Source organism: Leopardus geoffroyi, chromosome C1 (assembly GCF_018350155.1).
Source record: "Leopardus geoffroyi isolate Oge1 chromosome C1, O.geoffroyi_Oge1_pat1.0, whole genome shotgun sequence".
Taxonomy (NCBI): domain Eukaryota; kingdom Metazoa; phylum Chordata; class Mammalia; order Carnivora; family Felidae; genus Leopardus; species Leopardus geoffroyi.
In genome coordinates this window covers 139,551,584-139,577,464 of record NC_059328.1, presented here as the reverse complement: position 1 = coordinate 139,577,464, position 25,881 = coordinate 139,551,584, and the positions used below count along the sequence as shown (strand labels likewise).

The 25,881-nt window shown below is 36.3% G+C and overlaps 1 protein-coding gene across 7 annotated transcripts in view; it reads right to left on the bottom strand.

Moving 5' to 3' along the window:
• Positions 1 to 25,881, bottom strand: part of MBD5 (methyl-CpG binding domain protein 5) — a 449,013-nt gene that overhangs the window by 31,282 nt on the left and 391,850 nt on the right. For 5 of the 7 annotated variants that reach the window (XM_045479727.1, XM_045479728.1, XM_045479729.1 and 2 more), the window contains 4 exons: positions 22,948 to 23,050; positions 21,653 to 21,833; positions 13,987 to 16,122; positions 772 to 1,797 (listed from right to left, as the gene is read on the bottom strand). In XM_045479727.1, coding sequence (XP_045335683.1) covers positions 772 to 1,797; positions 13,987 to 16,122; positions 21,653 to 21,833; positions 22,948 to 23,050 — 3,446 coding nt within the window. The remainder of the gene's footprint in view (positions 1 to 771; positions 1,798 to 13,986; positions 16,123 to 21,652; positions 21,834 to 22,947; positions 23,051 to 25,881) is intronic. The other 2 variants (XM_045479733.1, XM_045479732.1) reach the window with 1 other exon arrangement.

The window sequence follows — 25,881 nt, the reverse complement described above, 5'->3', positions numbered from 1 at the left end:
ACTGCAGATGCCCTTTGGACAGTGTTATGTGTATGTGCCTCTTTCCAGACTTTCTGGATAGATCTCTGCACTTAATATTACAGCTATCTGCATCAGTCAGTTGGATATACTTGCATTATTTTCTAACTTTTTTGCGATAGAATAATATACGTGAAGGATTTTGTTTTTAAGCCACAAAGTTCTAAGGAATTATACTGGCTGAGGAAATCTAACAGCAGCTATTGAGACTGTCTGTTTCCTTGAACTTGAGCAAAATTTATCTTTGGATGTTTTTATGCCTTGTTTCTTATTTTGCTGGATAAGCATTTACTTTTGTTTATGTAGGGGTCACCTGGAAGAAACACTTCCTCAAACAGTTTCCATCCACAGTGCAGCCGCTCATACTAACCCTGTGATGCCACACCAACTAAAATTCAAATAAGAGTTATTTTTATGATGGGCCTGTGCTTTATTGTTTGGAAAATAAGACTCTACTTGGCTTAAGAGAATGATAGGTAGGTTAAGTTTAAGTGGCATCAGAATTAGAAGATCAGAGAAAGCAGATTAAAATGTTATTCAGTACTGCTAGAATAGGGGAAGAGGAAAAAGTCATTTTCATGTTTGTATAACTATGGGTGTGTGTGGGTGTTATTATATTTAGTTCCTTAAGCAAGCTGTGACATAACAAAAACATTTTTAAAAATAGTGTGACAAAATGGAGTTTTTAAAAAGGAGAAAATAGAATTAGAAAAACGTTTCTTTTGTAAAAATTTGTGAAAAAATTTAACTTACCAAGCAGACCTGTCCCCAGTAGAGGGTTAAGTAGCTGTGGCACCACAGAGTTACTGTTGAGTTTAGCTGGACCAGGTGTATTCCCAGCATTATTAGATATATTCAGCAATGTTTCTGCCATTGACACCACTGCTGTCCCACCAAGTGTTGAGACAGTCAGTGCTGCCACTGCTGATGATGTAGTGGTTGTGGTAGTGGTTGCCTGGGAGGAAGTTGCTATGGAAACCTCTGGATGATTAGCGGTGTTGGCCGATGCTGAGTTCAGGACACCTCCCAACAGCTGGGGATTCAAGGCCATTAATCCTGAGGCCCCAGTGACAGCTGGGAGGAACAGGGGGTTAAAAGTAGTGTCACTGCCTGCAAAGCTCGGTAAAGGGTTCCCCAGGGGGCTGGTTAAAAGGGTCTCAGCTCGGCTGTTCTCTGACTGATTGCTTGGCAAATGGTCTGGTGGGGCTGTCATCTGTGTTAATGAGGGTAAAGGGGTATTTTGCTGTTGCAAAAGATCTGAGATGGTCAGATTGAAAGATGGCAGGGGAAGCATGGCAGCTGCTTGGGCTTGGTTCTGAAGCAGGGCTGCTAAGAGCTGAAAGTGAACAGGCTGCAATACCTGCCCATCCATGTCACCGGAGAGAAAAGCTAAAGCAGCGTTTACATTCGGGTTGAGAAAACCTAAAGGGTGGAGGTTGATCTCAGACTTGCCTTCTCCTGCTGAAGGCTGGAGGATATTTAATAGATTCTGGTTTAGGAGATGCTGTTGATTCACTGGCAAAGAGATAGGTAGAGAACTGAGGAGGCTGGGGTTCAAGGGGTGTGGAAGATGGTTGTTTGAAGTGCTGTTGGATGGAAAATGAAGTGCGTGCTCTTGGCCAACATAAGGAAAATCACTCCCAATAGGCAGCTGACTCTGCAGTGGGTTTCCAGCTGCGGTGGTAACTATGACGCCATCTTGAAGAACAGATGTTGTCTTTGTGATGGCAGGGTGGCTGGTGCCAGCTATGGCTATGGAGGATGATGGTCCTGAACCGCCTAAAATGAAGAAGAAGAAGAAAAAACACTTATTAATTATGGACGCTAAAGAAGGCAACCCCATAAAAATACATTAAGGTATATTTCAATTAATTTGTTACACACCACCTTTGGGAATTTAAACCAGATTAATTGTAATCAGAGATGATTTGGTACTGTTTAATAACACTTAAATTTAACTCTATACTTCCTCATCTACTTTGAAAATATGTATATTGAAGAAGTTTCGAAATATTAAAAAATATTAAGAAATAGCTAACTATTCTGTCAAATAGCTTGCTTTTCACAAAGTGGACAAGGTGATGAAGATAGGGCAATCTGTGCTGTAGTTGGTAGACAAAGGTAACAAGGCTTTATTTTTCAAAATATATTTTCATTTAAGAAAATGTTTTTGGTCTTTATTTATAACACTACCTTCCTTTTAGTGAAAAAAAAAAACCCTAGAATATACATGAGAGTATAAAACAAAATAAAAAATACCTATGGAGATAACTATTAATATTTCAATGTGTAGTTCTGCAGGCTTTTCCCACCTGTATGTATATACAAATGCAGACATATATACACATATTACATATTTTAACAAAAATGGAATCATGCTGTTTTGTAACCTTTTTCTTTTATCGATAGGTTTTGACTATCTTTCCATGTTAAGTCGTGTTAACCTTAGAGCCATTTTACTACTATCATGTATGAATATACCAACATTTAATCAATCTACAGTCATGGATATCTGATTGTTTCCAATCTTTTACTGTTGTAAGCAACACTATGGTAAACATTCTTATTAACTCATCTTTGCCAATATGCTCAGTTATTTTCTAAGGATAAATTCTTAAAAGTGGAATTCCAGGGACAAAAGGGTTTACATATTTTTAAAGCTTTAAGTACATATTGTCACACTGCCCTACAGTGAAGTTGATCAATGCACATTCAACTTACATTTTCATAAACAGGGTATAGCAGTGTTCATTTCTCACCAACACTATGTTTTATCATTTAAAAATTTTTTGTCACTGATAGCATAAAGATACTCTGTACTTAGGATTCCTTAAATCAGACCAAATGCCATCACCCAAATAGCATTCTTAATCTTGAAAGTCTTACGCTTCAGACGAAAATTCAAGGAACTTCATATTTAAAAATATAAAATTTCAGTTGCTTATTATAATCGTTTTAGTTGTTCTCAATCTAAGCTGCACAATAGAATTACCTGGAGAACTTCAAACAAACAAACAAACAAAAACAATGCCTGGGCCTTATCCCAGGCTAGTTGAAAGCTCGTCTCTTAGGGTACAGCTTGAGCAGTAGTATCCTTTGAAATCACCCCTGGTGATCCAGATGCACAAGGGATGGGGTAAGAATCACATTCTGTTGAAAAGGAACCTACAATCATTGTTTTCATAAAAGGTCTTTCCCTAAAGAGAAGCATTATGTAATATATGCATTCATCAAATATTGTTACAGGCTTATGTAACATGTATATGATATAATGAACAACACTAGTGTTACTGAAAATCTAAAATAATCCAAACACTTTACTGCTGTCCTATGCCATCAAAAACTTTATATTTGACCATGTTACCATTGAGACCTTGTCTAAATACATACACGCAGAAATGCTTCCATAGTTGTAATAGTACTACAAATTTTATATGCTTCTTGTTTTCTTCTAACGGAATAACACAAGAATTTTTCCTTTTTGGTATATGGATGTTTGCATGAATATTTTTAACCTTGTAGTCTATGGATCGATCATATTTGTTGACCTATTCTGATAAAGTTTGGTATTTATATTTTCATCATCGTATATAACACAGGGATGAACATCTTCCTGCATATGATACTTTGCTACCTTTGAGTTTTCTTTAGGAAAAACTGGCATGATTGTTGTGAGAATCAAAAACAGGTCAGTGACAGGCTTGTAATGTCTAAAAGTCTACACAAATAAATGGAGTTATCATTGTCAGCATTATTATTTACATTAGTAGCTGCGGTTAGTAGTGGTGATGTAGTAATAGTAGTAAGTATAAATCAGTATATCCAACACACCTTATAGAATATCTCTATATTGCATGACTTTGCAATTTTTCCCAGCTGTCATGTCTGTCTTTTTTTTAAGTTTTCAGTGTTTCATTTAAAGAATGAGATTTATAAAAAATCTGTTTAAAAACATATAAATATTTATAAACCTTTATCACAAGACAATGACTATGTGCACAATGAGTAGAGTAAGAACATATCAAATACTGAAGGAGGCATATGGTATACAATTCTTTAAATGTTAATTCAGCTTTGTGATAAAACAGTCAACACCTTAAGCATTTCATTGCTTCGTAAAGCTTCCTATTTCTGTAAGTGGCAAAAAATGTGCTTTATTTGCATTTTGAAACCATCTTTTTAAACAAGCCAATAACAACTCTTATTTACTGGTAATCGCTATCTGTGGCCATTTTTTTTCCCATCTGCTAACCAATAATGACATATTTAAATGTACAGATCACTGTTCTTTTAACCACAACCAGAGCACATTTTCAAAATACTCTAGCAAGGCATCATAGATGTAGGGTTTCCTTAGAGTTTACTATTATTAATATTTTTGTCTTGTTTTTTAAGAGAGAAACATCTACATTTAGGAGCCATTTGGGGACATTATTCTAAAAGTTCTTCATATAAATATTCTTGAGGAATGACAATAAAGAAAGTATGGTTGCTCTTGAGGAATGACAATAAAGAAAATATTACAAACAAGAAGGTTGTGGACATCCCAAGCTTCTTAAGGGCAATATGTGGATCAAGCCTTATTTTTTATTTTCTCTAACTTTCAACAATGAACAGGAAGGCTCTGTTAAATAAAAGGATGGAAATGGTGATATAAAACAACCATAAAAACAGCTCCCTGCCCTTTCCTGCAGGAACTCATTGTATACGGAAAGGTAATAAACACACAAATCTCCCTGTCTTTCTTTTTTTTCTTTCGATACACATTTATTGGGAGCTTATATGAATCAGAAATGTTAAAGCTCTGTTCACAGAGCTAGTGTAACTACAATGCAATATGCTAAGAGATTTGACGGATATGCAACAAAGGGACAATGGGAAAACTGAAGGTGTGAGGGTAAACTAAGCAATGGTAACATTTGGTCTGGGATTTGAAACTGGAAAAGGAGATAGAAACAAAGTCATTAGAAAAAAAGAGAAGGAGATAATGAAGTGCATGGAGGATAATAAAGTACATGGAGGTACATATCCTGAAAACAAAGAAACTGACCAAAAATATTGTATGCTGCTTTTCCACACACACCTCCCCTCCCACCATGGTTAAACCTATTGCCTTAGACAAGCAGCACAGAAATTTGAAATTATCTTTCTAAACCATTAAATGCAAGGATCACTTCTTATTTCTGAGACCTAACATGGTCTCTAACACACAGTTGACATTCCAAAAATGTTGGTTCAATGAATCTATTAAGAACATAAAACCAGCATTCAACGTCTAGAAATCAGAGCTTTTGATGCTGTGTGTGTGGCATGTGTGTATGGGAAGTAAGGGAGAGGATACCATCCATTTGCGGATAAAGTAAAAACTGATTTCAGTATTGGTCCAAAGCCAGGAGGTCAGGGACAAGAAAGGAGATGGTTGGAAGGTGACAAGTTACTTTAGACTCTCACGTGGTCCAGGGAGTTAAAATCACCTTACAGAGGAAGAGGCACATTCCAAAGTATTCTGAGTTAGTTCTTAAAGTCACTCAAAAATGCTTGGGGTCATCCAAAGAAGACCCTGAATTTTTATATCTGGAGTGAAATTGAAGATTGCTTATTTCTGAGCTGCTTAATCTGCTTAATAGGCACTCTCTGGCAAACCTACTTCACAGTTCTGCATAAAAACCATATGGTCTCTTGAAGCACATGGAAAAAAAATGTTTTCTTAAAGATGAATTTTTTTTCCAGCCAACATGTTTTGTGCTTAAACTAATGAAAGGGACAGTTACTAAGTTCTTTTAAAAAGCAAACTATTCACTAAACAATAAGCAGTTAAATAGCCAAATGGCATCTGGAGCCTGGAACAAGTTAGTAAGTTGGAGAAGTCCTTTAACTGAAAAAAAAAGATTATTTCACACCAGCCAGCAGCACCATGAACTGGCACAAATTCTTTTTCTCATTGTCTCTGTTGCTTTTAATGAAGTAGGAGATGAGACTGAAAAGTCACCCAAATAAACTTTCCTGGGGTAAGGTCACATGCCTAGACACCCAATCAGAGGTTGAGATAAACTGGGACAATCAGGAATTGACACTGTTAACCTTCCCAGTGGGGTAGATTTCCAGATGTAAACAGTACTCTTCGCATACACATATAATTTATGACGTGTGTGATTGTATATGTGTGTGTACACACAGAAGTAGCACCAGTAAAATTTTTAAAGGTTTTTAAAGGATACTTTCCTATTATTACTAGTTTCATTCTTGAGATGTTTTTTTCTGCTTCATTTAAAATTTTTTTTTGCTTTTTAGAACAAAGGTAATATCTACCGCTTTAGATTTATTTCTCTTGTCACCAATATTCTTTAAGGAAAGTCATTGTTTACATTATGCTAAACTCTTCTATGGTCGGCTCTTAAGTATTAATATTATTGTACATGTCTTTGTATGCACACAAGAGATGGCATAAAACTTATACCAAATGGACCAATAAAGTGCTTTTAAAATGTCATTATACCCATTTGATCTATATCCCCAATTTTGAATAAACACTACTTTATGCTAGAAAATTTTTTCAAAGGTAATATGCCCAAATACTGATTTTTATCTATAAAAATTTAAGAGCCTAAGAGATGATTCATATAAAAGATATGCCTTCACCATTTGACCTTTATAATTTGCTTTGGCAAGTGTACTTTAAATGCAAACAAGGTCAATGGTAATCCTTAATAAAAATGAATGCTTGTAGAAACAAGAGGAAACATCATGCCCTAGTGAGTCTAATAAAATATAATTCACTTTTCAATCCTATGGAAATAGTAAAATTTTCTCCTCTATATTTAAAGGATTAATTTAAAAAATAAATAGAAAGATAACTTGTATGAAAAGTCTAGATCTTCCAACAAGACATTATTTTCCCAAGCCTTAGTAATGGCATTGTATATGTATTTATAAAAATATATCAATTTCTATCTTTGTGCTTTGGATCCTGATGTAAATTCCTAGCATTCTTTTAGCAGAAGTAGGCAGGAAGACCTAGGGACGGGTGGTTATTTGCTCTGTAAAAGGAAGGGAGGGAGGGGGACCCCAAACCAAAGCATTTAGAGAAGAATTGGGGGTAAGGGATCAATGGCAGTATCTAATGAAATGCTTTCCGTCCTTAACAGGGCCAACCTGCTGGGGAGGAAGAAAACAAGTGGAAGGGATGCTTGAATACTGGAATATGAAGTTTGAGTCATGACTGTATCAAGATCACTCTTGTGGTGGTAATGGTGTCAGGCAAAAAAAAAAAAAAAAGTGAATTTGTGTGTGTGTGTGTGTGTGTGTGTGTGTGTGTTACTGATCATTTGTTTCCTTAACACAGAATTACTCTTAAACTGTTGGAGTAAATGCAAAAATGCTTGAGATGTTTCAAGTAACAAAGTTTTGGTTTATTTTTAGAAATGCTTTTTATCACATGATAAAAATTTTTATTGTAAGGAAACCAATTTTGAGAAAAGAGGTTAAATCCCTTGCTTGGTGGGATTTCTGCTCTCTGAATATGAGCGTAGGGTAACACTTAAAATGTTTCAATATTCCATTCAGAAGTTTATCTCCTTATTTTGTTTAATGAGCAGAGTAAACTGAGTTTCTAAGTTATAAATACAGTTAACTTTGTGTCCTTCCATTGTATACTACTTTATCTGCAGTGCTAAAACAGTGCTTAGCACATACTAGGTGCTCAATAAATATTTGTTGAGTTAATTACCTCATGAATATTCTAAGACAGTTTAGACCTATGTAGGGCTGCAAAACCAACTTAGTGTGCCCCAACCAGTATATTTTGATAAATGAAATAGAAAAACAAAAGAATACATTGTATATCTAGGGCACTATTTTGTGCAAACTGTTTCTGCTAATTTATATATATGAGTGCTAGGTCATGTTAGTAGGTGATAAAATCATTTCAGTGGGCCATGACTGTCTTAGAGAAAAAAAAAAAGAAAGAAATAGAATACGACAGGATAAGATAGCATGGGATCAAAAAGATCAGAGTGCATCACATATAATTGTTTTATTTCTGGAAACTTTTGTTATAAATTAAAAACACATATCTAGTGGATTATAATGCAAGTTAATTTCTTACTGTAGGAAGGAAGAAGTACCAAAAGGCTGAAAACATTGCTTTAGAGTCAGGCCTCTGAGTTGCTCAACTTTGTGGGGAGTGGTTTATGGAGCTGTGCTCCAGGAAGCATGTTTGTCCGAAGAGGTGTCCCTGTGGAGTTGTAGAGCACAGGAGCTCTGCCCTAGGTTATCTATGATAAATACTCTCCCTTGTACCTGTACCCATGGGTCTTGGACAGATATTTTGAAATTTCCTGGACTAGCTCTCACTGAGGAGTAGCTCAGCAACTCCTTCACACTTCTGTTGTTCCATTTTTAATCTGTAGAAAGGTGAGCTGTTACTTTGAATTTGCAAGTATAATTCTTACAAAATAACTTTTAGTCTACTCTTTGCTTGACTGGCATTAATGCTGTTTGATGTAAGTTCCTATAAAGGAAGAACACTAAGATTTATCTAGTACTACATGCATGTGGAAATGAAATCTATTTTGATGATACCACAGGAATATTTTTAAGCATTATTTTTAATGAGTCAAATTTGTATAGAGTGAACATCACTGCCTATAATTGGGTACTTTTTTAGAAGCTGCATCAGTGTTTTCAGACCACTTGATTTTAGTAAGTAATAGCTTAGGCATGTCCTAGAGAACTGAAGGATTTCTAGTGACTTCATAAGTGAGTTTAGTGTATTGCAATGGAATAAAATTCTCCCAATTTGCACACTGGGACAATTTATTTCTTGAAAGGTACAAAATAGATCATTGAATCAGCAAACATATCACACCACTCTGAGTTCTGTCTTCACCTTTGATTATACAGACTCAATGTCTAAAGCCAAACATATTTTAAGTCCTTCTTTTGTACACAAGGAAACATTAAGCCTGGAATATGTAAACAAACAAGTGGTGTAACCCTGATAATAGGAAACCTTCTTAAACAGCAAGACATTGTTGTAAAAATATCTTACAGCAAAGAAGAAATGGCTCATTTTGCAAAAACTTAACTGAAAGAACAGACATAGATTTTTATCACACAATCAAGAATTTAATAGAGTTTTGGTATTGGCTAAAAAACAAAGCAGAAGGCAACTTTTAACCTAGAAGCCTTGTGCATCAGAGGAGGGATAAATTTCTAGGCATTTAATGTTTGGTTGCAAATACTGTCAATAGCAACTATTAGTAATTCATTCACAACCTTAAAGGAGCCTTTGCCCTTCTTCACTCTACATTAGTCTCTGTAAGACTAGAAGATTATTTCCACACAAACATCACGTATCCTGAGAGGGCTAATAACTTATATAGTACAATCCATCCGTGAACATTTTTATCCCATATTCTCTTTGCACCTGTAACTTCAAATGTAGGGAATGACAGTTTCCCTTTATTTTCTTTACTGGCATGTTCTGAGAATAAATAAATACATAGAACATAACAACAAGCTCATTGCTTTGCAGTCTTTTACCTAAAGTGTTCTTTTGTGGTCTCTATTTCATTTTCTTATACCTACCATATCAATGGCTGTACTGAGTTTCAATCACATGCTTTTTGTGCTGAAAGAAAAAACACTTTCTTTTCCAGAGTTTTTAAAAAATATATATAAATATCCGTGAACATATATTTATTCATAGGTTTATTCATATTCTTGTTAGTCAGTGTATCTCTTTAAGAGTTAAGGCAAATAAATGAATTATTTTCTCTTCTGGTACAAACTCATACTCTTCCTCTTCAGAGGATTCTATTTTCCTGTGTTTAGAAGAGTTGATTAAATGTTATTTACTAGAAAAGAAAAGAGAATATAAAAGGGGTTTTGAAGTGAAAAAGTTGTATTTAATGACTATCACATTGGAGAAGGTAAGGCTGTTATTAAGTTGATTAGCAGAGTAGTCCCAATCTTTTTGCTTCTTTGAAATTGTGAAAAACCACAGGGCTACGGAAGGGATAAGTTGTCCCAAGGACACTGACAGGACTTGGTCCTCTGCAGAGGCCAGGGTTACCGGCGTGTGTGATCTTGTTCTATGGCCAGCAGCGGTCAGAAAACTGAGGAGGCACAGGCCTGATAACATTTGCCAGTCAAGGGCACCTGATTTGGGATTCCTCCCTGAACCAAAACCCCACAGGACATGTGCTGGAACCATTTAAATGCTGAAACTTGGCTCTCTTCATAAATGGAAAGTTGCTTTAAATGGACACTACTGATGGATTTCAGAACATACCTGCATTCAACAGTTTGAGTATTTGAACTGAGAATCAGGAACTTTGGGGTTTGGTTTGCCAGACCCAGCCAGGCTTGGCTTTACAACTTGAGGAATGTCAGCAAGGATCCTACTGGTCATTTTCTAAATCCGTTACATGGAGATACTAAGCTTTACTTGTAATTTGAAATCCAAAAAGTGAATAGAAACCTGTAAACTTTACGATGCAAAGTGTTCAGAGATCTTTAATGGAAAGGCAATTTCAAAACAGCAAATAGAATTAATAAAACCTTGCATAGTCTTAAATTTTAGAAATATTTTCTAAGCATTTTATATATTTTACCTGATTTTTTTTTTTTAATCTCAGCCTCCAATTCCCATATTTGAGATGTGATACAATTTTAAATGTTTCCCATGGAATCCACATGTAGGCCTAAAAAAATCAGTATCCGGGTTGTTTATAATAGAAAAACTCTCTTTAAAATAAGTTTCTGACAATAAATAACCAATCAAATTAAGTGTTCTCAGAGCGAGTGATTTCTCCTCTTAAAGTCTTACTGTAACATTTTTGAGTTGCTTAGGAGTGGAAAAGGCACTGGATTAAGCAGGTTACTTGAGTTCTGTCCGGGCTCCGTTACCAGAGAGAAGAGTAGCACTATGTTACCTGTGGGTTTCTTTCACCTTCACTGTGTTGTCATGCTCGGAAGGGCAGAACTAGCATCTGCATAGGTGCCTCCTTCAAAGGTCTACTGACACATCGCCCAGTAGGAAACCCATTCTTATCTGATTGAATGAGGTGATACAAATTCATTAAAATGAAGGTCAACAAATGTGACTCACAAATGAGGGGCAGTTCTCTTGACAGTTTGGACATTTCATCTGTGTTGACGCAACATCCTAGCATCAGAGTACGGAGAGAAGGCAAAAATCACTGACCTTTGTCTAAAAGTGCATCAAAAGTTTACAAATGTGGCTTGTAACATGCACTGATGTGTTTTAATGTATTATCTGTTGGGTATTTTTAAAAATTTTGAAAATGAAACATTCAAAGTTTTTTTGACTACTGAAGTTTTTAGATGAAGAACTTACACAGCTGGGAAGAAAATGGATTTTACAATCAGATGAACCTGAGTTCAAATTTTAATTCAGTTATGCACGAGTTTGGTCAATTATTTAAATTCTCTGAAGTTCAGTTACTCATGTGTAAAATGGGGGCAATAATACCTTATACTTTGGAGAACTACACAGATTAGAAATAACATAGGTAAATCACTTGGCACGTCATAAGTACTCAATAGCTATGATAGCTTTAAGCAACATTTTAAGAGTAAAATGTATTTTTCTTCCAATGTCTTATTGGTATGCTAGGGCTACGTAGCAGAGATTATAGGGATAGCTGTGACTGCCACCTGCTAGCTCACTCTGCATGCCTAGCCTTGCTACTTATTTCATGGATGAATAAATGTCAGTGCAAATAAATATTTAGGCTAAGCAATTATAACGACAGTGCATTCAGTTGACACAGTTTACTGTGTATCAAAAAGAAACATGGAATTAGAGACGTTTTCAATATTCAGCTCATCAAAAGAGTTACAGTAATTAGTAAATCTACCCATTTTCACAACCAGCTGCACATCAGATCTATGTACTTTAATTAGTATTTAATTTTATTAGGTTTAATATTTTAAAACTTCTTACTGACCTAGATTTTTTTTATCAAAGTATATGCTTTCTGTTAGCTTACACATGATTGGTCAAATCCATATCATTACTAGACATTTATTCTTGTACAATTTAGCTATTTATATGCTAACACTTTTCTTAGATTAATAAATTTTCAACCTGTGTTTGACACTCCCAGCACTGGCAATCCAGATCTGATGCTTTACAGAGGTTCATGGAACAAGAAAATACATGTCCGAGACTATATAAAATAAGTCTAAACTGAACATTCAGAAGAAACAAAAATATAAATAAATGTTGGTCTTTTCCATTACTGATGAATTGAAATACATCATTAATAAAATATATACACTTTGCAATATTAACTCAGACCTGAAACAAAGTAAGTTGAGGTAAGGGGTATCAAAACGTAAAGATATATAATACAACGAGACTAATAATGTCTCATCTAAATGATTGAAAGCATGCTTAATAAATATGGTATATTTTAAAATAGTTACTGATTTCATGTCACTTTCATCTGCTAAAAGCATAAGGTTAAATTTTCACTTTTGTGGAATTATTTAAAAAGGTATTTGAGTCATTGAAAAGTTGGAAGCCCCTTTGGAACAAGTATCCTGTTAAACACATAAAAAATAGTTTCATGAGATTCTTTAGACTAAGAATATCTAGAAGGCACTAATCATTTCAATTATCTTCTCCACCTTATATTCTTTTTAACACAAGAGGTCAATGAACAGTTCATTAAATACTGACATCAAAACATAAAACAGCACAAGTTGTGGAGGATGGCAGGTGTAAAGAAGTGATGCCAGGAAGGAAAACACTCAATGTTACTACCAGCAACAGAGACATGTAGGTTCTAAAGCTTTTCCAGCATGACGGTAGAATACAGTCTATACATATCCAAACAATATCTTGTTATTAAAAGCCTCAGCAGTTTTCGCATTTCCAGTAGCAATCTGGTTTTCAAAGCCCGTTGTATTCATATCTGAATAATATTGTCTCTACAATTATCTTTTGTTTCCTCCCTGCCATTTCCTACAAATCTCTCAAACCATTAGTGTTGGGTTTTGGGTATTCTTTCTGAAATACTTCCATGGTGAAATTTTCTGATGTCTCCATGAATTTACCTCTTAGTGCTTCTTTACTGATTTTTATAACAATTTCTGATGACCCTATTGCACAAAACACAGTTCTTTCTAATGTGTCTACTTTTAAATAAATTGGTCTCCTTCATTATAGTGGATGAAGAGATATAATAAATTTGGGTTCAAAACCTTAATGTCAATGGTAAAAATAATGGCTATATTCTACAAGAAAACTGTAAAATAATTTCAAGATCAAAAATTCTGGAAATCAGGTTTTCAAGCCTTTTTTATTAGAAAACTTAAATTATTATCTTTTTTTTTAAAAGGGAGTAGCCAATATCCATTTTTGAATTTTCTCAACAAATAATAATAAAGGATAGCAAACTAGGATAAGAAAACACATTAGAAGGCAGCTTTCTACTTCATACAACTTCTAGTTACCTTTCCTATCCATTTACCTATTTCTGGTCAGCAGCAAGAACAAAAATTCTGTTTATTTTTGCCTTTTTGGGTTTTCCAAGATGAGCATCATTTACCTGAATACAAACAAAAGCTAGGGGAAACGGCTTTTCTATTGGCATAGACCGAGTACATGTCTCGTGAACCAGGAAACCCTGCCTTCTATGGCTTCTTTTGTAGTTTAGAGTCCAATGGTTATACAACCAACCGAAAGTCAAACAAAATTCAAAATGACAGATTGACAACAAGTAACGGAAACACATGGAATCCCCTTGGTTGTTATTTTTTCTATTAGACAAATCCCTAGCATTCTGTAAATAAAATTATAAATACTAAAGAAATGATGACAATTTCACAATGGGGAAAGGATCATTTCTTATCATAATAAATATTTTGGTACAAATTTTAAAAAACGTAGAAAAGTTTAGTACCTTGGGGTACTTTTTTCTAATAAAACCATACCTGCTTCAGAACTTGTTTGATTATAGCTGCTAACAATGCTGTTTGGTATCACTGGAGTGGAGGACGTTGAAATTCTTGACTGAGGTGGATTGGGATGTAATGAATTTCCTAAAGCCATGCCCGACTGACTGAGCATCCCACAGTTCCCGCTAGCCTGAATCTGATTTATTAAACCTGCAAGATGGTGGTTTGGGACTGGGCTGTTACTGTGAACAAAGTTAGTGTTTGCATTGTGGCAGTGCACGGCTTCCCCTCTCAAAGGTATGTTCTGTGTCAGTGAATTCTGAAGAGCACTGGAGTTCATATTGGGATCTGTAAAATGCAGCTGGTTAGCAGAGCAAGGCAAAGCAGTATTTGAGCCCCCACAACCCGGGGTACTATTGCTACTCAAGTGAGAGCTTTGACAACTCATAGACTGTAGTAACTGAGACATTGAACTGATGGGAAATGAACCCTGACCCTGCTTTCTTAGCAAGTCGGGTCCAGGTTTAGGAACTGCAGAACTATCCATTTGAGACTGTCTGAGCAAACTCAACACTGTGGTAGGTGGCTGTTTTCTTTTCCGCAATGAGTCTTTTTGCTGAGACATCAGCTTATCTCTTAGTGCTGCTCGACCACTTTGCCCTTCCCCTGTTGGGAGAAGCATGTTGGCAGTAGGAGTGAACATGGTGTTTAAAGTGCTATGTCCTTCAGTGTTGCCACTGCCAGCAACAGCTCCAGAATTGCTACTGCTGCTACAGTTGTTACCAGCAAGTTTGTTTTGATTTGCTAGCTGTGCTTTGGCTGCTGCTGAGAGTAAACTACTTGCTGGAAAGGAGGCAGCATTGTGCTGGTTCAAGATCTGATTTAAAGGCATTCCCAGCAAACCAGGCTGACTCTTTATGGAACCACTTCCGGCAGATGCAGTCGGAAAAGCTGCACTGCTTGGGGAATTTAGTACATTACTCATTCCAGCAATTAATGGGTTAGGGATATCCTTGTACTGATGGTGTCCATCGGACTTGGTAGAAGGGCTTGATGGCATTGATGGCCTTGGGGACCCTATTGTTGACCTTGGTGACCTGGGTGGAACCTTAATACCACTACAAGTGGCCTGGGGTCCTAGAGGTGGCATCATGAAATTTCCGTGATCTGATGATGTGGAAGATGAGCGTGATCTTTGGGGCGATGCCTCAATCCTTCCAATTCCAGTCCCCATCATGTGCACTGGGGATGTCACTGGAGAAGGGGACAGGGAGGTTGAAGCTGAATGCTGAACTCTTTGTATATGACTCCCATGATTCATATGACCAGGTTTTACGGTTGGCAAAGGGAGATTACTTGGCAAAGGAACAACAGCAGGAGGCATGCTTACATTCATCACAGGTACCTGAGAGTGGACATTTGAATGGAAACTAGTTGGATTAATGATAACAGGGTTCTGATTCACCGGTTTACTGGGAATAGGGTCAAGAATGCCAAGTGGATCTTTCTCGGATGTTAATGGCTTTTTCTGAAGAGCACAAGAAGGTGGAGGAGGGGGAGGTGGGCCTTGGGGTGGTTTGTGGTGGAACATTGCTCGTGGTATTTCCATATTAGTTGAAAAATTACACATTGGTTTTTTCATTACTGGACTCTTTGTAGTCAAGGTTGGGGAAAGAGGTATATTAGTCCTTCCAGCCATTGCACAGGATGACTGTACGGGAGAACCGTGTAGCATTACTGAAGGTGGAGAAAGAGGAGTCCTATTTAGATGAATAGGACTAGAATTGGGAGCTCCATGAAAACCAGGATTATTTCTTGGGAAAACATCAGGGCTTCCAAGTGGGTCAGTCCTTGGAGAGATTGAGCCATCTCCATATATCTGGGAACCTGACGATGCTGGGCTGGGGAGGCCTCCATGGCTGCCACGGAATGGAGATTTCTGTCCGTGTTCACTGCTGCCCAGTCTCTGCCGGGGGTAGATGGGGTGGAGTTCTTGTTGCTGGCTTCCAGGCAGTTCTTGTACATATAGCCTTCCCATGGCATTGGATGATCCAATCATTAACTTGAAAGGATTCTTACATTCAGGCATTACAGAATTTGTAATTCCTTCATGCGACTTATTTCTTACAGATCTTGGAGTTGCTGCCCGAGAAGGTACTACTGGAGTTGCATCTGGTGTGAAAGAGAGAGAGAAAAAAAGAATTCTGTTAGTAGTCTCAATTCTTTTGTGTTGGCATGGGGGGAGGGAAGGAAAGGAGGAAATGAGGAAGGGAGGGCATCTGGAAATAGAAATTTTCAAAAAGAAGCTGTGACTCTATGCGATTCAAAAAAAGTTCTGTACTCTAAAATAAACTTTGATGGAAAAAAAAATGCACATTATTCTCCCTTAGTTGACCAAAAGTTCTCAATAACTGCTCATTGTGCTTGTTTACTTCTTATCTGTTGAGAAAGGATGGGGATCTGAATCAGTACATACTGACATTAGCCATCCTAATAATATTTATAATGTGAAGACTCAAGATTGACAGCCCATACAGAAATGGCAATGTTACTATCTTGTTGGATTTGAATTTTTTAAGAACAGGGTTACATCAGAAAATTAAAATCTGCATAGCATAGTTTCTTATAATTTAAATGCACGGCCATTTTCACCAGAAAGTGTGTTACCCTATAAATCTTTCTGTTTCCTTACTGAAACTTCCTCAGGACAGCTACAAAAACTCTTCCTTATCTCACCATTTTTACTGTGAGAGCAAAAGAGTCTTAATTTGGGGCGCCTGGGTGGCGCAGTCGGTTGAGCGTCCGACTTCAGCCAGGTCACGATCTCGCGGTCCGTGAGTTCGAGCCCCGCGTCGGGCTCTGGGCTGATGGCTCAGAGCCTGGAGCCTGTTTCCGATTCTGTGTCTCCCTCTCTCTCTGCCCCTCCCCCGTTCATGCTCTGTCTCTCTCTGTTCCAAAAATAAATAAACGTTGAAAAAAAAAAATTAAAAAAAAAAAAAAAAGAGTCTTAATTTTTGTGAATTAAGTGGATGGGGTTTTGAATCTTTTAAAATGGGAGTGATAACAATAGTGAGGGCAGTGATACTGCAATCACGCTTAACTTCATCAAGCTTGTAACACTATCCAACACTGCAATTTCTTTGCCCTTGATCAGCCGTTATTGTAAAAACAGCCTTAGTCAACCAACTTAGGCAAAAGATTGCAATTCTTTTACTAGACTGGAATTCCTATGCAAAATTTACTCAGAATGCTAAAATCTTCAGTACTGGGTTCCAATCGAGTATTCTCTTTTTGCAGAAAGCATCGCTCCCTCTCTGGCTTTTTGGAATCCCTTCAGTTCCTTTGGAGATCAGACAGAATATAGGCAACAAAAGCAAGCTGGCTCATCACACAGAATTTTCATTTTATCATGTCCGAAGTCTAAGTTTAAGTTTTTTAGCCCCTAAGGATGTTTAACTATTTATAAAGTTGTGCCTTTTAAAACAGAGATGGCAAATAAAATCAGTTTCATGTGCCAATTCCCATCAACTGGTGGTGGCTGCTTAGAGAGCTATGTAGAAAGATGTCGAACTCCAGCTGGGCCCTGTGAGAAAATGCCAATGAGTCTTACAGGCACGGGAGATGAAAGTGGTCCCATGTATACCATAAACTGGCCACCCTAATTCCGAGACGTGCAATATATTAGCAAGTATACTTGGATCCACTTGCAATTAGAGGTATTTTTACTTAAATGGATAACTGTAGACTTAAGATAAATACCCTTTTCCTATCTGCTAGATCATATATAGGTCAAATTATATCATAACAATTTCTAAGACTGTGGTTATCAATCTGGGGTAAAGCGAAGACTAGGCAGGGTATATTAAAGAAATAAGAGAATGCAGTGAACATATAGTTTTCTTGGAAAAGTGGGCTTTCTATTTCTAGTATGGTAGAGATTATTTGATACAGTGGTTTCTGCACATAATATATGAAAAGTTGAGAACTAATGATATAAGAGAATTGCAGCCGATAAAGTCAACTTATTTTCTTGTTAAAGACAGAATTTTAAGGTTTATAATTAAAGGAATAAAATATGAAAAATACTTGGAGCATTGCACATAGCATCTAGTGAGAACACAGGTGTCTGTATTAACATCACTAGCATTATTATGTGATTAACTGTGTCTTCTTTAGTAACAAAACCACTGAGTTGTGTCTGTTCTGGGTGTTTATACAGTGTACAGTTTATACAATATACAGACGTTGGCATCCTTATATTCAACAGAATTTAGAAAACAGCTGTGGTTTAGAAAGGGTGTCTTCCATACCTGGGGAAAAATAGTTACCATCTTTAAAATGACAGGAATACTGAATAAACAAACAAAAGTCATGCTGATGTTATGTTACGTTTAGGAATTAAGTAGTATAAGAATTGGCAAATAGAAATGCTAGGCACTCATCAAGTGTTTTCATGTACACTCAAGTAGACCTCTCAAAAGAATAAACAGAAACCAAATATATCCTTATGCATGCAAAATAAAGAGAGATGTAAACTACTATATGAGTCTTCTTAACTTTTAATTACTTAAATCCCAACCCCATAATATAGTTCAATATTAGGAATTTGAAATAAACACTATGTCTGAAGCTAGTGAAAGAATAGCAACTAATCCAATAAAGCATATCATTTTAAAAAAAATTTTTTTTTTCAACGTTTATTTATTTTTGGGACAGAGAGAGACAGAGCATGAACGGGGGAGGGGCAGAGAGAGAGGGAAACACAGAATCGGAAACAGGCTCCAGGCTCTGAGCCATCAGCCCAGAGCCCGACGCGGGGCTCGAACTCAAGGACCGCGAGATCGTGACCTGGCTGAAGTCGGACGCTTAACCGACTGCGCCACCCAGGCGCCCTAAAGCATATCATTTTTTAAAAGCAGAGGTTTTAGGTTTTTTAAAAAATATTTATTTTGAGAGAGAGAGAGAGTGAGCAAGCAGGGGTGAGGCAGAGAGGAGGGAAAGAGAGAGAATTCCAAGCAGGATCCATGCTGCCAGTACAGAGCCTGATGTGGGGCTCAGTGTCATGAACCATGTGATTATGACCTGAGCCGAAATCAAGAGTGGGACACTTAACTGACTGAGCCACCCAGACACCCCATAAAGCATATCGTTTTAAAAGCGGATGGAGATACACCTCTTATACCTGTACTAGTTAAAGATTTACGTTTAATTTCAATAATGAAATTTGTATGTATAGGGTATGACAAAGGACCTAGATCAAGATACTACTAGGGTCAGGGGCGCCTGGGTGGCTCAGTCGGTTAAGCGGCCAACTTGGGTTCAGGTCACGATCTCACGGTCCGTGAGTTAGAGCCCCGCGTCGGGCTCTGTGCTGACCGCTCAGAGCCTGGAGGCTGTTTCGGATTCTGTGTCTCCCTCTCTCTCTGACCCTCCACCGTTCATGCTCTGTCTCTCTCTGTCTCAAAAACAAATAAACGTTAAAAAAAATTAAAAAAAAAAAAAGATACTACTAGGGTCATTAAAAAAGCAACAAGGCAGGGGCGCCTGGGTGGTGCAGTCGGTTAAGTGTCCCACTTCAGCCAGGTCACGATCTCGCGGTCCGTGAGTTCGAGCCCCGTGTCAGGCTCTGGGCTGATGGCTCAGAGCCTGGAGCCTGTTTCCGATTCTGTGTCTACCTCTCTCTCTGCCCCTCCACCGTTCATGCTCTGTCTCTCTCTGTCCCAAAAATAAACGTTGAAAAAAAAAAAAAAAGCAACAAGGCAGACTTTGTAGAAAGAGGTAAAATTGATATAATGTGATATGAGAGCGGCAGCAGATATATGCAGGGTGATATGCAAAAATGAGAACAGTTATATCAAGGTGGCAAGATAATGATATACTTCAAACAATTTATTACTATTAAATAGGTCTTTTAATTGTTGCAATATCTTTTAGTTTAAGAAAATGTAGCTCATTAAGAGAAAAAAAAATTTCCTAATTTTTTTTTCCTTACATACCTTTGTGGAGCAATTTTTTTCTGATCATTCCTGTTAAAGTTCAAAGGTTAGAGGGTTCTTGAAGAAGAGCTCTCTGCTAATAACTGCCAAATTTGTCTTTTCCTACTCTCTTCACATGAGTTCTAAGTGTGAATCTTTAATTACCTGTATGATGTCACAACTGTTCCTCTTTGTATCTAAAGCTGTCAGTAATTTGGTCCCAACTTACTTATGCAGGTTTAATCTTCCACTCAAGTCAGACTAGTTTCCACATCGTCTCTTAATTACGCACCACTCATCCTGAATAAGAATTTTCTTATTTCCCTCATATGTCCAAATCTTACCATTTTCCAGGGCTAAAGATTTCTCTGATCACTGCAGGTTATACGTATCGTCCCTAATTTTCAGAACTCTGCAGAACAATGTATAATTTGCCTTCATAAACAAATGCTTTGGTGCTCAGCCATATTTTATTTTGAAATATCATTCAAAATATTGTAATATTTTGGAAGGAGTTCATATCCTAGCCCATACAAAAAAAAGTTCCTCAGTCTCAAAGTATAATTCCACAAACTACATATTAGTTATAAAGGGAAGAGTTACCTTAACAACAGAGAAATTGGATATACCTAACTTTATCCAAGCACTCGAACTTAATGTCATCAATATGGGATAAACTGACATATGTGCCTTCTAATGAGGACATAACATTACCTATGCAGTATTTCTACCAAACTGTGTTTAACCTGAGTATGAATAAATATCTGGAAACAATCAGGCATATCTGAAATGAGAAACACCTGTAAAACTGACCCAGACTCTTCAAAAATAGATTTCAAAAGACTGGGAAATTGGTGTAGATTAAAGAAGTGTAAAAAGTTAATGCAGTTGTACAATCTTTGATTGCATCCTGGGTTTAAAAAACTGTAAGAAATTATTAGGACAACTGGAGCAGTTAGAATATACACTGCATTTTAGATAATATTATCATCAGTGTTAAATTTTTTGAATGTGATAATTAGATTGTGGTTTATATAGGAGAACATCCATGTGTTTTGAAATCTTTAGAGATGAACTGTCAGAATAATTGCAACTTCTGCCACAAAATGTTAATTGTTGAATCTGAGCAAAGGGTACATGAGTGCTTGGTGAACTGTTTATGTAATTTTTCTGCACGTTTTAAATAAAAAAAAAATAAAAGCGTGTGTGTGTGTGTGTGTGTGTGTGTGTGTGTGTGTGTTTGGTGGAGGTATAAAAAGTTCCTGACAAAGTGACTTCTCTTAGTAGGTGTTCAATAAATAGCTATTCAGTGACTGAAAGAACAACACTCTGGATGATATTGCTACTTGTGGGGGAGGACTTGAAACCACATTCATTCTAGCTCTAGCAAAAAGGTGACTTTTGTTTCCTAAAAACCGATGGCACCTTCTATTTTGTGAGCTCAGCTCTACATACTTGCACAGCATTTGGATGTGCTAATTGGTGTTTATTCTGCTCAGTTAACTCAAGGATTTAAATAGGAAATGTGGGGAAACAACTTTGTAGGAATTTTTCAGAACTAATTTGCTATCTGTAAAAAAAAAAATGATAAAACACAGACAACTTTAGAAGCACTGTGTATGTTTTAAAAGGGGACTCAGAAAATGCTTCGCAAAGTGATTTCCAGTGACTCTTCTGGGAGAGAAGTTGCAGAGGCAAATTTCTAAACCCTTCACCGTACTACATACTTGTTCCTCCCCCAGGACTGGTGAGCACCAGAGAAGGATGTGGGGCTTCCATGCTCTTATGAAGTGTGGCCACTGCAATGATTTTTCTTTTATGTATGCATAGCTTTGTGACATCTTCATCTGCTTTAACATCTTCTGCAGTTCTCTGTTTCACAGCAGCTCCAGGATCGAAATTAAACACCTGGAAAAAGCACAGCCTCTGTTAGAATATTTCTGTAAAAACATCAGATTAAAAACATCTTATCATCAAAAAAAAAAGTTTTGCATAGATTAGGGCGTATATCTGAATAAAAGTGTCTTGAGTTTTTAAACTTAAGAAAAACAGTTTTGTATATAATGTAATAAATACTTCTGCTGGACTCATGGTTTTTAGTGACAAAGTAAATAATGAAAATTATCCTAATTCTAAGATAGCCAAGGTAAGTATATGGAAAGGTATAATACCTGATAATGTTTTTAATTTTAGATACTTCCTGATGTTATAACAGTACAAAAACAGATGAGGTATAGTTAAAAAAACAACAACAACAACCCTAAAAGCTGACATTTCTACATGCTAACTTTTTCTTTGGCTTTATTTAATTACTATATTAATATTACTTTTTCATGGATTTAAAAAGTCCATTACTCTATTTTAAAAAAATCTTACTTGCTGTGTATATATTGATAGGCTGTTTCCAATGCTTTGTGGCGGTATGTGTGTGTGGAATGAGGTGACACAAATAAAAGGAAAAAGTGGTCTATTAATCTTTAGTTCTAAAATTAGCACATAATAGATATTCAGAGAACAATGTCCTGTTTCTATTCTACTCTAAAATAATACTTTGTCATTAAAAATAACTGTATGTTTTTACCTTGCAAAGGACTAAAACAGTTTTACTTTTGGCTCAGAGGGGTCAGCTTTGCGATTTTAAAAGTTTTTGTGGCAGATTTATCAACACTCATGCAAAAAATAATATTGCAGATTGAGTAGTTATAGTAAGGAAGAAAATATTGCGCTATTAAATAATGGGCATGGGTATAGATCAAATGAAAAGGTGCTAAAAAGATTTTGGTGAAATATTTAATATGAATATAGGTTTGTCACCTTTGAAAATGACTGGGACTTGAACCATTTTCTACAATTTTAAGCATTCCAGACTGCATGCAAAATATATCTAATTAGATAAAGACTTTAAAATGCATATATGATTGGAGAAGTAATATACAAATGAAATGCCAGATGAGAAAAATATATGAAACACCTAAAAAAACAAAAACGAAAATGGCCAATAGATGTGTTGTGAAATGGTTACCTTGGGAAGAATAAGAGGACATTCCAAGCCACACTTGCATGTTCCGTCAGTAAGCAGGTATGTTTTAACCTGCTCCAAGCAAGATAACAAAGACCCACTGGGACTGTAAAAAAGTTAAAAAAAAATATCAGGAAATAATTCTGACTGCACATATTATATGAAAAAAGGCATAACTTAAGTCTTACTGTCCTTCAAAAGATAACATTTTCCTATTAAGGAAAAGCATTTTCTTTGTCAATATTATGTTATCTACTAAATTACAGCTTTTAACACTATCGGTCTTTCTTCTAACCAAACTATTTCTCAGAAAAATAGAGATTTTCATAGAAAATTAAATAACAGTATTTTGAAAACCAAGAGTGGACTAAGAATGGCAAAGAATGCTGTCCTTAAGAAAGTACAGAAACAGGCAAGAGAGGAACAAGAAAACTACATGAAAGTAATCATTATTTTAAAGTAGATCTACTTTTAAAGCTGTTTGAGGAAAGACTGAAATTTAGAAACATGTTGGAAGTCAAACCAGAAAGTCATTAAGTCTACAAAAGTTGTGGCCAGCAAGTTCTTCCTTTTAATCTTGGAATCTAGAACCAAACTGTCCCAATGTTAAAAACAGATTTCTCTTTTTTTCCCCAATCCCCAAACATTTCCCTGCAATGTTTCTTTGTAGATAGATAAGTGTGGTCCAACTCAAATTGTACTGGGGAACCAAACCATTTTGGCAAGGAAAGAGGAGCAATGCAGAACTGACAAAGATCACGAACTCTGTAAGAAAACAGGGTTTTAGATGTCAGAAGGTGCTGTGTACATCTTCTGGCTGGTAATTGGGGGTAATGCTCTCAATGTTACTGCTCTGTGGGTCACAAAAGTCAGTATTTTCTGTGAATACTGATCAAGTTCAAGTCTACAGGTTAGGTACAAATTCAGATGGTAGGACAAGTCTTTTGATTTGTATTTACAATGAGGGTTTGTTTAAAATGGGCAATCTGTACTAACATGTTGATTTTAATAGTATTAAATAGATATTATGCTTTGAAAACTATTATATACTTTTCATTCAAGAATAGCTTTTATTTATGACTATTTACTAAAACTTTCACTTTAGTCTTCTGATCAAATTTATCCAGAAAAAATACTCTCCATGTTGTATACAAAGCATTACTCTACTGGGGGAAGACTGCTTGCATAAAAACACAGGTAATAGTTTCATATCTATACGTAAATAAGGGGCACCTGGGTGTCTCAGTCGGTTGGATGTCTGACTTCGGCTCAGGTCATGATCTCACGGTTTGTGAGTTCGAGCCCCGCCTCAGGCTCTGTGTTGACCGCTCAAAGCCTGGAGCCTGCTTCGGACTCTGTGTCTCCCTCTCTCTCTGCTCCTCCCCCACGCATGCTCTATCTCTCTCTGTCTCTCAAAGATCAATAAATTAAAAAAATTGTTTTTATACATAAACCAGTTTTAAAATGCAATTCATATTTTATTTATGGACAGTCAAAGAAGTGACTTATGCACATAGAAAATCTCATTTAAAATCCTCAATTTTGTTGACTGAAACATTCATTTGTTTAGACGAATAATTTTTTTCAGATGATACGTAAAAAGTAATAATTCCCATATTACAGACTTGAGTTCCACCCCAGTGGTAGGGGCAATCTCATGCTTTTGAAAGTCTGGTAGTGTTGATAAAACAAGATTACCATTCAGTTGTCGTGTGAAGAATTCATGAATTTTGTGAAAAGAAACTGCCTAGCATTTTACAGTTAAAGAAAGTGTATGAACTGAATCCTAGAGGAATCTAATGGTAAAATTAAAAATGAAGACAAGAATTCCTGAATTCTATTAGAGTACTCTACTCTAGACACTTAAAAACATTTCCTCTCAATATGTCAGTTGAGTTCTTTCCTTCAGTTGTAGCTCTTTAATTAACTTTTGTGAGTAATAGTTAACATAAAAAATAGCTACAAGTCTTATGGCACAGATAAAGCTCAAAAGATTGGAAGCAGGTGGGAAATTTAAGGTGAAGCCTCAATGCCACCCTGAAGCAGGAGCAGCTGGAGACTACCTAAAAAATCACAAGCAAACTGCACATTGAGAAGGGAGCTACAGAAGGAGGGCTAGCTTCCTATCCATGTTTAAGTACTAATTTAACCAGTTATATATACAAACAAATAAAAAACCATGCTGACTTAATTTATTTGATGGTGTTTTACCTTATCTGACAAAGTTTGCTTCCACAATAATTCTCAGTGTATAGACTTGAATTTGGAGAACTCACACTAAATGATAATGAAGTCTACTTACACTTGGCAAATCATGAATGAACAAGATAAATGACAGATTCCCAGACTTAACTTGGTTTCACTCAGCTCTCAGCAGTCTGAAAAGCTGATGTATCTTTCTTATGTAGTTTTATAAGATGAAGTAAAAAAATTAAATTATCAAGATTTTAGGGTCATTTGCTCTAAGATGAATATATATTTTCTCCCTACAGACTAGAATAACCACAAATATAAACAACAACATTGAAATCTTGCTATATTTATAAGAAAGTATTTTTAGTAGTTTTTAATAGCATTGGCAATAGGAAACTTGGAAAAAGTTATCCCATATGTCCTTGTCCATCTTATCTACTGTGGGGTGAGCTCCACATTCTCTGCTTTCTTATACCTTCACTCCAATTAACATAGAGCACATCTATACCATTGCAGAAATACTTATGTGCAAAAGAATTTCAACAGGTAATTAAGTTTACCTCAACAAACACCTCAAACAAAGCAAACACACCTGAGATAGAATCTGAACTGACTTTTGAGTTGTTAAGGCATGAAATTGTTTGTATTCATATCATAGAAAATACCTCATTCATATAAATACATCTTTGCACAAATGGAGAATTCCACTGAAGCTGCGATACAAATCATCACACTGAAAAAAAG